The sequence below is a fragment of the Pristis pectinata genome, chromosome 21, assembly GCF_009764475.1.
Source record: "Pristis pectinata isolate sPriPec2 chromosome 21, sPriPec2.1.pri, whole genome shotgun sequence".
In the NCBI taxonomy this organism is placed as follows: Eukaryota; Metazoa; Chordata; class Chondrichthyes; order Rhinopristiformes; family Pristidae; genus Pristis; species Pristis pectinata.
The window spans coordinates 10,840,885-10,855,782 of NC_067425.1; the positions used below are offsets into that span (position 1 = coordinate 10,840,885).

At 42.9% G+C, this 14,898-nt stretch overlaps 1 protein-coding gene across 1 annotated transcript in view; it reads left to right on the forward strand.

Annotated features, from left to right (window-relative positions):
• Positions 1-14,898, forward strand: part of LOC127581192 (rap1 GTPase-activating protein 2-like) — a 328,459-nt gene that overhangs the window by 12,598 nt on the left and 300,963 nt on the right. The window contains 1 exon segment of the mRNA XM_052035296.1: positions 14,428-14,544. Within this exon segment, the coding sequence (XP_051891256.1) occupies positions 14,428-14,544 (117 nt within the window).

The window sequence follows — 14,898 nt, forward strand, 5'->3', positions numbered from 1 at the left end:
TATTTGCCTACTGCCACAACAGGTGTACATTGGATGCAATCTCACTGGCTCTGCACTTGGCCTTGGAGCAGCTAGGCAACAGCAAAACATACGTCAGGCTGCTGTTTATTGATTAAAGCCCAGTGTTCAACACCATCATCCCCTCAGTACTAATCAACAAGCTTCAAAACCTGGGCCTCTGTACCTCCCTCTGCAGCTGGATCCTCGGCTTCCTTATCGGGAGACCACAGCAGTGCGGATCGGTAGTAACATCTCCTCCTCGTTGACAATCAATACAGACACACCTCAAGATTGTGTGCTTGCCCACTGCTCTACTCTCTCTATACTTACGACTGCGTGGCTAGGCACAGCTCAAACACCATCTATAAATTCGCAAATGAAACCACTGCGGTTGGTAGAATCTCAGATGGCAATGAGAAGGCATATAGGAGTGAGATAGATCGGCTGGTTGAGTGGTGTCACAACAACAACCGCATACTCAACATCAGCAAGACCAAGGAAAGGGGAAGTTAGAAAGGGGAAGTCAGGAGAACAAACACCAGCCCTCATTGAGGGGTCAGCGGTGGAAAGGGTGAGCAGCTTCAAATTCCCGGACGTCAGCATCTCAGAGGATCTATCTTGGGCCCAGCACATTGATGCAATCACGAAGGAGGCATGCCAGTGGCTCTACTTCATTAGGAGTTTGAGGAGATTTGGTGTGTCACTAAAGACTTTTACAAATTTCTACAGATGTACAGTGGAGAGCATTCTGACTGGTTGCATCACTGCCTGGTATGGAGGCTCCAATGCGCAGGATCAAAAAAGGCTGCAGAGGGTTGTAGACTCAGCCAGCTCCATCACGGGTACAACCCTCCCCACCATCGAGGGCATCTTCAAGAGGCGGTGCCTCAAGAAGGTGGCATCCATCACTAAGGACCCTCATCATCTTGTCATGCCCTCTTCATGTTACTACCATCGGAGAGGAGGTACAGGAACCTGAAGACCCACACTAAACGTTTTAGGAACAGCTTCTTCCCCTCCGCCATCAGATTTCTGAATGGTCCATGAACCCGTGAACATTACCTCGTTATCCTCTTTTTGCACTAATTATTTATTTTTGTAACATAGTAATTTTCATGTCTTGCGCTGTACTACTGCCGCAAAACAACAAATTTCACAACATATGTCAGTGATAATAATCCTGATTCTGATTCTGATTCTGATTCAGAGGTGTCAGTGGTACTAGGTGATGGAGGCAGAAACTCTCTTCACATTTAAACACGACTTGTGTGCTCACAGAGCCGTGAACTGCAGGGCTACCAATCTAGTGGCAGAGGGAGGGTGAGGCAAGTCAGATCTTTTTTGATAAGCACAGATATGAAGGGCTGAGTGGCTTCCTTCTGTACTAGAAGCTTTCACCGATTCTATGGATTTTTAATGTGTTGTCACTCCAATATGTTTCTTCACTGGCTGCAGGGCACTGCTTTATGCTGAGCAGGGGACTGAGTGGGCCAAGACTGGCCCATGGGTCATGGACTGCCACACTGCAGGGAAGGGTTGACCTTCTGTTGGGTAAATCGTTATCATTACCATAAATGGCAAAAACAAAAACTTTCGTTGTAACCGGGCCAGCTACCTATATACTCCGGTTACAAGAGCAGAAGAGAGGCTGGGTATCGTCCATTGAGCGACTCACCTCCTGACACCCCAAAGCTTTTCCACCATCAACACAGCACATTATCAAGACTGCGATGGAATATAGTCTCCATCACTGGATGGGGGCACATCCAACAACACTCAAGTAGCTCGACACCATCAGGGGAAAAAATACAGCCTGCCTGATTGGCATCCCATCCACCACTCTAAACTTTCATTCCCCCAACCACCTGCAGTGTGTATCATCTATAAAATCTGTTCCCCACCTCGACTATTCCTACAGCACCTCCCAAGCCTGTGACAACTGCCATCAAGAGGATCAAGGGCAGCAGGTATACGAGGACACTGTCACCTTGCAGGTTCCCTCCGAGTCACGTGTACGTTGACCCAGAAAAATATCACTGTTCCTTCTTCATCATTGGGACTAAGACCCGGAACTCCCTCCTTACGACGCCGTGGGAGGAGCTTCACCAGGAGAACTGCAGTGGCTCAAGAAGTTTGCTCACCACCAAGTTCCCAAGTGAAACATGGGATGGGTGATAAATTCTGGCCTTGCCAGCAACACCCATGTCCTGAAAAACAAATAAATGAAGCAAACACTGTGCTGCAAGCCACCTAGCATCATAAAAGGCAGAGTTTGGTTAATGTGTGGTTGTGGACCTGTGTTTTGTTCCTATGAAGTGCCTACTTTGTAACATTAGATTGACTTCCCTTGTTCAGTTGCTGATTGACTTTCTGTAGATTTCCACTCTTCCTGTTTTATTCCCATTTGCCCGCACATCTCCTTTTTAGCTTGAACTTCTATTATGAAGTAGGTTCCTGCTAGAAAGGCCACCAGCTCTGTGGGCCACTGAGTAACCCAGCCCACTGAGGTGGGGAATTGGGACTGTTGGGACAAAATAATCACTAGAATCCCCTTGGCCCCACAGTGATAAACATCGACTTCTGGCTCCTTCTAAAACTGGTTTGATGCTGATCAAACCATCAAAGCTTTGAACAGCCATCAAGTCAGGCATTATATTCGTCCAGTACTCTCGTAAAATAATAAATTATGTTCATTGAAGCCCCTGCTTTGAATTTAACTCGACCAATAATACAGGCTCTTACTTAAGTACTCAGTACTGGGCAAGAACACGTAAGCTGACTGTGAAGCATCCAGGAAAGCACCACATCTTTTGAATGTCTCTAATGGGAACATGTGGAGGCCAAGGTCAAACAGAGGAAGAGTGCACAACATCACAACAACCCTCCATGCACCTCGCCAGGCACCATCTGCCCCACCTGTGGGAGAGTCTGTGGATCCTGCACCTCTGGAACTGGAGTTGGAGCAGGTTATCATTGATATTAAGGGGGTGCCTGAGAAGAAGAAACCCTGGTCTATCTCCACCTCTTACTATTTTCCTCCTTGAGGATACGCTGCACTATGGATCCTTCATGAAACGTTTAAGGTTTTGCTTTTAAAAACATAAACGGCAAGGGGCCTTTTTTTTCTGTACTGTCTGTTTCCAATTGATGGCTGTTCACTCAACCTCTGTCAGGTCAAAGAAGTAGGGGGTTCATTTCCACTCCAGTTCAATCCACTCTCATTTAATTCCACTGGAAGGGATTTATATAAAGAAACATCCTCTGACTGAAAAAGTGAAAAATGTCATTTGACCTTTCGAAACTGTAACACCTTTAGAGCAACTGCCAAAATGGATCATAAAACTAATCTTGCACAGGATGACTCCAGAGAATTTTAGTTATGTTCTTCATAGGTTAAAGTGAGTTCCTTTTATAGAGCATTTTACAATCTCACAAAGCTTTTTATGGCTGATATAGTGTATTCACAGCTGTAATGAAGGAGCCTGCTGCAGCCAATCAGTGTACGACAAACACCCACACATAGATTTGAGGTAACATTCAGATAATATTATTCCATGGTCCACTGCCCTCTCCTACTGGATTCCTTCTTCTTCAGCCCTTTGCCTCTTCTACCTATCACCTCTCAGCTTACATCTCCCCCCTCCCTCCCTCCACCTACCTTCCCTCCTCACCAGGATTCACCTATCACCTGACAACTTGTGCTCCTCCCCCTCCCCCGACCTTCCTATTCTGCCTTCTGCCCTCTTCTTTTCCAGTCCTGATGAAGGGTCTTGACCTGAAACATTGACTGTTTATTTCCTTCCATTTCCTGACTTGCTGAGTTCCTCCAGCACTTTTTGTGTGTGTTACTCCAGATTCCAGCATCTGCAGAATCTCTTGTGTCTCAGATAATGTTAATATTGACTAGGACACCAAAGAGACTCCCCTGGTCTTATATGAACTTGATTCCATGGGACCATTTGAGAGGTCAGGTAGGACATCAGCCTGACATTCCAGCTGAAAGGCAGCATCTCTGGCGGAATTGCGTCTGCCCGCATTTCATGCTCAGTACCTGGAGAAGGAATTGAGCCAATGATAATCTGACTCAGAGGAGGGTGCTGCCATTGAGGCCAAGTGATGGTGGTGATTTCATTGTGCTTTTAATCTGTCAATTTTAACATTTTTATCACCAGAGCTGTCCATATAATTCATGCTTTCATTGTCAAAGGTGAACGTTGCCCTGATTTACCTTCATTCAGATAACTTGACGGTCAAATTTCATCATTCCTCTGCTTAGGATGATAGAAAGCTTATTGATGATTGGAATTCAGAATCGGAATCACTATCAGATTTATTATCACTGACTTATATGACGTGAAATTTGTTGTTTTGCGGTAGCAGTACAACGCCAAGGCATAAAATGACTATAGTTTACAAAATAAATAAATAGTGCAAAAAAAAGGAATAACGAGGTAGTGTTTGTGGGTTCATGGGCCATTCAGAAATCTGCTGGCAGAGGGGAAGAAGCTGTTCCTGAATCGTTGAGTGTGAATCTTCAGGCTCTTGTACCTCCTCCCTGATGGTAGTAATGAGAAGAGGGCATGTCCCGGATGGTGAGTGTCCTAAAGCTTACTGAGCCTGAGCAAGGCCTGTCCAGGGTCATAGAGTCATAGAGAGATACAGCACGGAAACAGGCCCACTGACTCTGTGCCAACCATCAACCACCCATTTACACTAACCCTACATTAATGCCAGTCTTTCATTCTTCCCACATTCTCATCATTTCCCCCAGATTCTAACATTTGGGACAATTTACAGTGGTCAAGTAACCTAATAACCAACTCGTCTTTGAGATGTGGGAGGAAACTAGAGCACCAAAGAAATGCAGGTGGTCCCCGAAAGAATGTGTAAACTCCACACAATCAGCACCTAAAGTCAGGAGAACCTGGGTCTCTGGCACTGTGAGGCAGCAGCTCTAGTTGCTGCACCACTGTGCCCCTCTATACAACTGATACAAACAACCTATCCTGAGACTGAGAACTTATAACTATTTTGATATTCAACCCAGCCCAATGCATTGTATACATTCAGGTCCAGTCTGTGGACAGGCTCGAGTCCAGAGTGCTTTACAGTCAATCAAGAAAGGTAGCCACTACTTTAATGCAAAGAACCTTGTGCGTGGCCAAGATCTCCCAAATCAAAGAAACAAATGTCCTGAGAAACAATTTTCTCAATGTTCTCGAGGAGTGGCCCAGCTAGAAGAGCTGCTGTCCAAAGGTTCAATAAATCATATTCAATCCTGACCTCCGCTCTGTCTGAGTGGAGTTTCCTCTTCTCCCTGAGAGGGTTTCCTCCAGATGCTCCGGTTTCCTGCCACATTCTAAAGATGTGCAGACTTATGGGTTAATTGGCCACTGTAAGTTGCCCCTAGTGTGTAGGTGAGTGGCAAAATTAGAAACATGGGGAGAATAGATTACAAGAAAAAATGAGTGGGGTATTGGGAGTGCTCTGTGAACTAGTACAGACTTGATGGCCCGAATGTCTTCCTTCCATGTTATTAGGAAATATGAAAAATACTGGCCGGATACCAGGAGAATTCCACACCTCTTGGAATTGTGATCTTCTATGTCCAGCTTAGGGGCAAAGTGTGCTTTGGCTTAACAACTTATGTAAAAGACAACACCTCCAACAGCATTGCATCAGAAGAGTATTGAGATAGATTTTTATGCTCAAGTCTCTGGAGTGGGACTTGAACCCACGACCTTCTGAGCCGACAAGCCAAGAATATTGGTAAAATTGCTGGGTCTGTTGATATGAACACACAAATGCTGTGAAAGTAGAGTGTAAGAATAATTTCTGAGTATCTTTGGAAGGGACTGAAATGGGTGTGAGTTATGTACACTGGTGTGATTATACACTGGTATGTTTGTCTAATAAAACTAGGGCTGGAAGAATTCAGTGTTAATTTTTCAACTCGCTGATGTCAGTATGTTTATGTCTATTCATATTTAATGGTTTTACATAGTAACAAAATTGTAACACATAACCTCATACATTATTAATGGAATAAATAGAGTTTTAAAACTTGACTTTTTTCAGTATTGATTAATGCTTATAATGGAAAAGTTAAATGCATTTTAAAATAAGAATAATCTTTTCCTAACATTGATGTATCCAAAAGGAGGGAGTGACTTATACACTGGATTTTATGGTACAGGAAAATGACAGGCAGAAAAAGACCAACCAGTGCATTAGGCTGCCCCAAATACAAGTTGACTGAAGCACTAAAGAACAGCAGGTGCATCAAATATCAAATCAGAAAGGAAGAGGAACACCTCATAACTCAAGAGGGTGGGAGTGGGCCTCAGGGAGTGGAGGTAGAACTTGAATATGATGTACTGCGAGGCAGTGCTGATACCATAGTCATAGAACTATCAAGGACTGCTGTAAATAACTTAAGAGATAGAACAAGTGCTAACAACAACTCGTCTATGCTTGCACCACATGTAACATCATTACGTCTTGCACACACCTGTGATTTATTTTACAAATGCACTTGTAAATACTACATTGCTTTCCCTTTTTCAGAAGTGTTTCTCCCCATCTCTCCACAACAACAAAATTCAGTCTATTTACTAATTTTCTTTGCTTTTATGATGGCTTCATCATTGTCCATGGCAATGATGACTGGAAGTCATAATTGTAAGCTTTGTAAAACCATTAAATATGAATAGACATAAATATACTGACATCAGCAAGTTGTGTTGAAAAATTAACATTGAATTCTTCTAGCCCTAATGTTATGATTTGAAGTGGAACCACTGGCATCCACTTTCAATCCCAAATGGTCATTTTCTGGTTGAGAAAAGGCGCATTTGCTTTGTTTGAGTCTCTCATCGTTGTGATATAATTGTTTGAGACTTCCTCTAAAAAGCCAAGACTGCCTTCTTCATTAGCAGTGGCAATGAGAAAGTCAACCTGATTGGATTGGCAGTGGTCTATGCCGCCCCTGTTCTTACCCAAGAGGGACTAAAAGATCTGTCATGATGGCTTGACTCCGTCTGGCAATTCTGTATAATATGGAACATTATACATATTTCTAGTGAGGTAATGTTGATTATCTTCAATTACATTTAATTGACTGTACATGTGCAACAAATTTAACTTCCTAATGAAATTTGCTTCTGCCAATTCTACACAAGAATCCTTGAAGTCTCAGATGGTTACTGTTCAACATAAATCACCTAGTTAGGGATCACTATATAGTCACCATATAAATGTAACGGTCTTTTCAGCCTTGTGAACTACCACATTTGGTGTTGCCCATTTGCTCTGAGTTGTTTTCACAAGGATTCCGTTCTTCGCCAGCCCATCTATATCTTATTTCACTTTACATTTTAGTGAATGTAGTCTGGGGTTTCCAGTACACTGGTTTGGCATCGGGCTTGATGTGGATATTTGCCTCAAATCCAGTAATGTTGATTTATGAAGAGATTTGCAGTAACATCTCCAAACATGTAGTATGTGAATGGGTGCTGAAATCACCCCTCCAGATGAACCTCCAGATAGCCAATCCTTGCCTAATAATTTTGATCACTCTGTGTAATTGGCAATTGTAGATGATGACCATTACATGATAATGTGCAATTCATTTCACCCACGGTCTTAAGTATTTTACCAGAACATGTCTTGAATCATATCTATGCCTCTGGTCAAAGTGAAATAGCTGGAAATGTCGCTACCCATTGCAGAACAACCTGCCATTGTGTCCAGCTATATGTCTACTGATCTGCACTGTGACCTTAAATCTCGTTGTTTCCAACCATTGGGATTCATGGAGCACCTAGTCCAGCTCTAACATGTACTGCAGTTCAAAGCTGCACAAATTCCCTCTGTTTTCTTGTTTGGGAACCTTTCTCTCCGTGATGGGATGACGCCGGTCACATTCCTCTGGTCAGTTGTTGAGGGCTTGGATTGACATGCTGTCACTATATGTCCTCTGACAGGTTTAGTACTCTGTGGCCTTAAAGGAACAGGTGAGTGGCGGGCACCTGTCATTGCACAGAAGGCAAAGATTCATGCCATGTCATACGAAGCTTGCATGGGGAGTGGAACTGTCGTTGCTGCCTGCAGTGTATAAACTGTTGCGTCGAAGGATTCTGTCAGCTACATTTAGTCTCCCTGAGTTATTCAAACTCAATTCACACTTACACAACAATGTTCCAAACCTCTATTTAACAGCTTGTTATTGAATAATTTAGTTCTTTGAATGTAGTGTATAAAATCTGCAGTGTGAGGCAGCTTGTCATCTCAAGTAAGTCTGTACATGTCCCTTAGGCAGTGTGGCCCAAGCAAAGTTTGCTTTGCTGATCCATTCCAAATCTCACAAAGGCAGTGGCTCTCTAGTGACATCGCAGCAGCAAAGTTAATATTTTCCAAATGCTATCTAAACTTAATGAGGTAAAATTGGGCCATATCTGTCTTCTATCCCTGTAAAGATCTTCAGTAAGTATCAGATGAGTGACTGCACAGCGTATAATGGAAGGAACTGATGAGATGCTTATGCAACCTTGGTCTGGGTGTTCCAGTGTCAGGGGCCCAGTGATACAGCGCACAGAGCCCACTCTGTCCTGGGGCGCGGAGAGTCAGCTCGGTTGGGTGAGTCAGCGAGGGAAACGTGTGTGGGCAGTCTAGGAGTCTGAGCAGAGAACCCAGTCCAACACCATCCACTCCATTACATGCCTCACTGTCTCCAAGAGGTGACAGAACCTCTCAGATCCAAAGCTCTCCACCAATGCAATTGTCTTCTTTTTTTCAGAGTTTGTTCATGACTATTTGTTGTTTGCTGTCCTCTAAAACAGAATCTTTTATTTCCTGAGAAAGCAGACCTTGGTGTAACATCCTACTCAATGGTGCAAGATTCCCCAGTACCACAAAGCAGCATCAACCTAAATTGTTGCTTTGCTCAAATCTCTGGAGCATGGGATTTGAACCCACAACCCTCTGGCCTAGAGACAAGTGTCCTGCACAATGAGCTACAGCTAACTATTGCTCTACTGCTGCATTATCTATTAGCCTATGTTATATTCTGAGCTTGTTAAAATTCATAAGCTGCAGAAAGTAAAATACAAGTTCTTGTCAATATTATAAGCAATCAAACAAAAAATTATTGCTTCTTTGACAATAAGGAAAGAGAGTGACACAATGATGCAGAAATTATGGAAGAGGAAATTCAGCGGAAGTTGGAGGGGCATGCAATGGACAGGCAGGTATTGTTATTCATAGAAAATCAAATGTAAACTAAAATTAAAATGCATGAGGCTTGGTAACATAGTGGTTCATGACTGGACTATGAATTCATAGCAGGAGGGGAAAGTGTATTCAAGTAATTAAGTAAATCTGGAATAGAAAACAAGTACAGAACCTTTAGTTTCTGATTAAAAGCCCACCTGGTTCAGTAACATGCCCCTTCAAGGAGAAAATCCAACGTCTCCAGCAGCTCCACGAATGTGGTTGGCTCCACCCCACTAAATGTACGAGCCAGGAAGGGGGCAATTGGGAATGGACAGTAAATGTCAGCCCAGTGACTTCCAGTCAAGAAGTTGAAAAAAATAGCCTATAGCTCCCTTCTAATATCTAAGTCATTAGAAGAGTTGTAAGACTTACACTGAAAGTGACATTTTCATTGAGAACTTTACAATGTTGTTATAGTGGGACCATGTATGGCACCCATTAGCTCAGTCATGCAATCCTCAGCTGTTCAACAAAGACACAATACTTTAAATACAGTGGATGTTTTAGACTCAGTTGTTCAATGGCCTCTTGGCTGGTCTTCCTCCACCCCCAGCCTCCCACACCCTCCATAAACAAGCTATCCTTATATTCTATCCTTATAAGGAACAAATCTTCCTTATATTCTAACCGGGACCAAGTTCCATTCACTCATCACATCTGGGCTCATGCTCCAACGTTCTCTACTCTCCCTCTCTCAATAATTTTCTCAATCCTACAATGCTCCAAATCTCTCCCTACATCCAATTCTGGCTTCTTGTACATCCTCAGTTTCCATTGCTCCACCAGTGGTATCCATGCTTTAAGTTCCTGGTCCCTCATTTCTAGTAATCTCTCCCTAAATCCCTCTGCTTTTCAAGCTTTCCCATAGAAACCTTTCTCTTTGATTGTGGTTTTGTTTATCTGCTATATCTCCTCCCTAGAAGACTCAGTGGTAAACTTTAATAGATTCTGTGAACCATCTATGTAAATTTAGGCCGTGTTCAGGATAATCAGCAGCCAGAACAGAAATGTCAACATTTTGGATATAAACCTTCAAGGTTTTTGTTTCTTAGTTTCTACCTTAAAAGTAAAAAAATTGCATTGTAGAAATGATAATTCCTTTACAAGCATTGACTAACCTGCTTATGTATTTTCATCATTTGTTACATAATTCTAGAATATTAACTTTAATTTTCATTTTATTTACTGCTCCCTGCTTTTTATCCAGCTGATAAAATCAACACGACTGTCTGTTTCCTTGATAATCCACATCACTAAGCTTTGTATCAAAGGTTGTGAATGGTCCCTGAGGCAATGATTCAACGATTCCACACAAGTCCTGGTAAAAGTCAACTCCCACATTGTCCCAGAAGATCTGTCAAACTGAATTCCAGTCTGAAAAACCCAAGGTTGCTGTAAAATTGCAGCGCCTAAAAATAGGTCTTAACGGTAAATGCCTGGGAACAGCAGAGTGATGTCATTGCTCGCTGCCTCAATTACTAGAACAAATTCAATTTGTCTTGAGAAAGCAGAGAGATTGCGGCTATTGCATCAACTCACTTTGTGTGGTTAAAAAGGTTAAGTGCACCGAATCAGATATACCAGATCATCATCCTTTGAGACCTGTGGAATTTGAGGCGCATAATTCATTCATCTGGGCAGTCAACCGACCGAGCAAGACACAAGCTGTGGTGTTAGTGTTTACTAACAACAAGGTGCAAGGTGACATATTCTTTCCCTCTGACCTCTGCCAGTAAGAGGGTGGGAGCTGCTTCAAAATTATAGTGGCACAGTGGCACAGCTACCTTGCAGCTCCAGCAACCCGAGTTCAATGCTGACCTCGGCTGCTGTCTGTGTGGAGTTTGCACATTCTCCTTGTGACTTCCTGGTCTTCCTCCAGGTGCTCCGGTTTCCTGCCACATCCCAAAGATGGGCGGGTTGGTAGGTTAATCAGTCACTGTAAGTTGTGTATGTGAGTGGTTGAAATTGGGGGGAATTAATGGGAATGTTATGGGGAAAATTCATGGGCAATGGGATTGCTCTGTGAGCCGGCATAGAATCTTTAGTCCGAAGTGTCTATGACATAAGGAAATCTATATAATCTCCTCTACGCCCTCTCTCTTACTGAAAAACCTTCCTGATTTAAGCGTAAGCCACCATTCCTTAACTGACAAAGGATTAGTATCCTGGAATCCTCTGCATGACCTCAACATGGGAGCGCCATTATAACTGGAAATGCTACAGTTCAAGAAAGCCCACTATCATATTCTAAGGTCAAGTAAGATATGCCCATGCTCCGAGGAAAAGTTTAGGAAAACGTCACATGCAAGTATTTTTCAGTATTTTGTTCTTTTGCTTCATCTCCTGGCCAGAGGGAAGCTAGTGAATGGTGACCCCAAACCACCTTATTAACTTACATGTTTAATGCAGGGACAGCACATTCCAGGGACACAGTGCAGGGCTGTCCTGGTCTGCAACTCACTTACAGTCAGCCACTCGTCCTGCAAGTGTTGTTTGCTACTCCACAGTCACTCTCAGGTTCCTAGCCTCAGGATCATTTCAGGCTAACACTAATCTCTGCACATCTCACTGTTGCATTAATGAAGTCATCCAAACTCCATACTCAAGGAAAAGAAGATTTTATCTATTTTCCTTCAGCTCCCAATGGATAGTGTGTAACACTTTTACAGCACCAGCGACCTGGGTTCAATTCCGGCCGCTGTCTGTAAGGAGTTTGTACGTTCTCCCTGTGTCTGCGTAGGTTTCCTCCCACATTGCAAAGACATACGGGTTAGGAAGTTGTGGGCATGCTATGTTGGCACTGGAAGCGTGGCAACACTTGCGGGCTGCCCCCAGAACACTCTACGCAAAAGATGCATTTCACTGTGTGTTTCGATGTACATGTGACTCATCAAGATATCTTGTCTCATCTTATATGAACATTGCAGACTTCCCCAACGTGTAGCCATGCAGAAACTTACAGGAAGTTCCCTTGCAACCTTTTGATAACTGTAGCCCTGGAGGGACCTCATCACTGTCCTTATCAGCTCATCCAGACCACCTCCCATCCTCTCATGAAGCGCCTTTTTACCATCTCTCCCATCATCCATTTGTTCAGTTCAACACTTCCTAGGAACTGGATGAGTGCTGTTGGTATTTTTTTTCCCCATTAAGAGCCAGCTACAAAGACTGTACTTGCTGGGCTAAAATCTAAGAACAGCAAGAACTTGCAATAAATCAATAAGGAACACTGCTCTGAAACTGACAATATAACTGTCAGCACAACATCACACAGGGAAACCTGACAACACTGTGCTGTGAACCTTGCCATTGAAATTGCCTCTGAGTGACTTTCACAAACAATGTCATGGTGACTCACAAAGCTGTCTTAGCACCAAGAAAAATATGGCTGAGACATTTCTTGTAGTTTTATAACAACATTAGTGTAATCACTTGCTTCAGGATACTTAAGTGTAGAAAAGAAATAGGCATGGCATATTTTTGATAGTTGACCACATATGCATGTCAGAAGAACAAGATCTGCTCTTCCACTTAGTAGTCTTGCTTAGGAACTGGAATAAGATTATTGACATTTGATACTTTATCATCTCAAGTGTGGGATCAAAAGAGTCTTAACATGAAATATTTACCCCTAGCCGATTACAAAGTATTCAGCCCCAATTGGCATCTGCCGTTTCTTTGATCCTGTAAGCCTCTTGGTTTCTTTCAACCCACCATTGTCATTTGTGATCTCCCTCTGGATTTGCCTGAATCAGCTCCTTTGCATTTCCACTTCCCATTCCTTCTATGTCCATCCTTAAAGCCTCTTCCATCAGAGGCATCCATTTGCTTCTGATTACACCTCCGTGTAACATCTTGGAACATTTCTTGACATTGAAAGTATCATATCAAGGCAAGTTGCAAAGAAAGAAAGAAATAATTGGAGAATTAGGACCGATGATAGAGAGCAAGTTCAACAAACTGGGTTTTGAGGCTTTCACCACAGGGAGGAATGGCAAAGAGGTTTTGCAAGTGAGCTTCAGGGAGGTGGGATGAATGGTTGGACCATGGGGTGGAGCAGACAGAAGGTCGGTGAGGTGGTGGTTTGTGCACAAGGGGGTAAATTTAGAAGAACACAGCCCAGTTCAAGTTCAAGTTTATTGTCATAGGCATACATACGCAGGGTATAAATACCATGAAAAATAGCTTTTTGCAGCAGCAGCACAGTAGCCCAGGCTACAGCGCTGAATAAAAGTGCAGAAGTGTAGTGGAATAAGGACAGGGAGGATTCGTAAAAGTAACGCATGCTTCGACTTCAGTGTGTTCAAGATGAGGGATGCAGTGTAGGTCACTAAAGGGGTTTGGAGAGGGAGACTCAACACGTGGAAAGAAATGTGTCAATTAGTTCAGTTCAGTTCAGCTCATTATAGTAGAAACTGGCTCTGAAAATAAAATCTAAATTAAAAAGCCATCAGGGGTACTCTGGCAGCCAAATGCAAATACAACTCAGTAGCATAATGGTTCAGGTACTGGATTATTGATCCAGTGAGGTGAGTACAAAATCCCGCCATGGTAGCTGGAGAATTTAAATTCATGTAATTATATAAATTAGGAAATAAAAAAAGTTAATCTCAGTGGTAACCAAGCAAATACTGGATTCCCCAGTGTCCTTCAGGAAGGAAAGCCGTTGTCCTTACTTGGCTTTGCTGAGATGCGGCTCCCAAACCACCAATATAATTGATTCTTATTTCCCCACTCATTTCAGGGAATACTGGCACTGCCAAGAATCTCCTCAGCCCATGAAAAAAAATTGATTTTGTTTTTACCAGCTTCATTGAGATAGTAAACCAAGGTCCTTTAGCTAGACGTTAAAGATTCCTTTACAATATTCAGAAGGCGAGCAGAGGAGTTATCCTTGGTGTTCAGACCAATAGTTCAACTCTCAAACAACATCAGTAGAATTAGATTATCTGCTAACAATCATTATCAGTAATGGAGATGGCTGGATATTGTGTTTCTCAAGCAGAAACCCTTAGGCTCAACTACTGCACAATTCCATTACAGCTATTGGCAGTGATTGATTGCCTAATGTAGACCGATGAATAAACCTTTTGAAAATGATTATTCCCATTAATGTTCAGATTGTAAAGTGAAAGCCTTTGGTTTGTTTTACAGGTATGTGAGGGAAGGGAAATTCAAAATGGAAGAAAGAACACTCACAGCTTTCAACTGGTTGTACACTCCCTACCAACACCGCATCGTCAGCAGGGCTGACCTGGAGGCCCCGAGCAGGTAAGAAAGATAAAAAAGACCTTGTCTTTCTATAGCTCCCTTTGTTTACTTGGGAAGATCTAAAACATTTCAGAGTCCATGGATTACGTTCATGAGTCATGTACATGGGTGAGGGCATTGAATGGGGTTTGAGAGGGACTTCCAGAGGTCAGGAGATTGACAGGAAGGAAACTGCAGCAGACAGTTCTAAATGCAGTGAACAGGAAGGGCTTTGTGAACAATCAAGGGCCCTGTTATCATTGGACACTGAGGAGCTGGGACCTGTGTAACCGCCCTCTCAAACACTCCATAAGTGTACTGTTGAAAGAGGAAACATGAGTGGCACTGGTGCATTGTAAGAGAATGTATTGATTT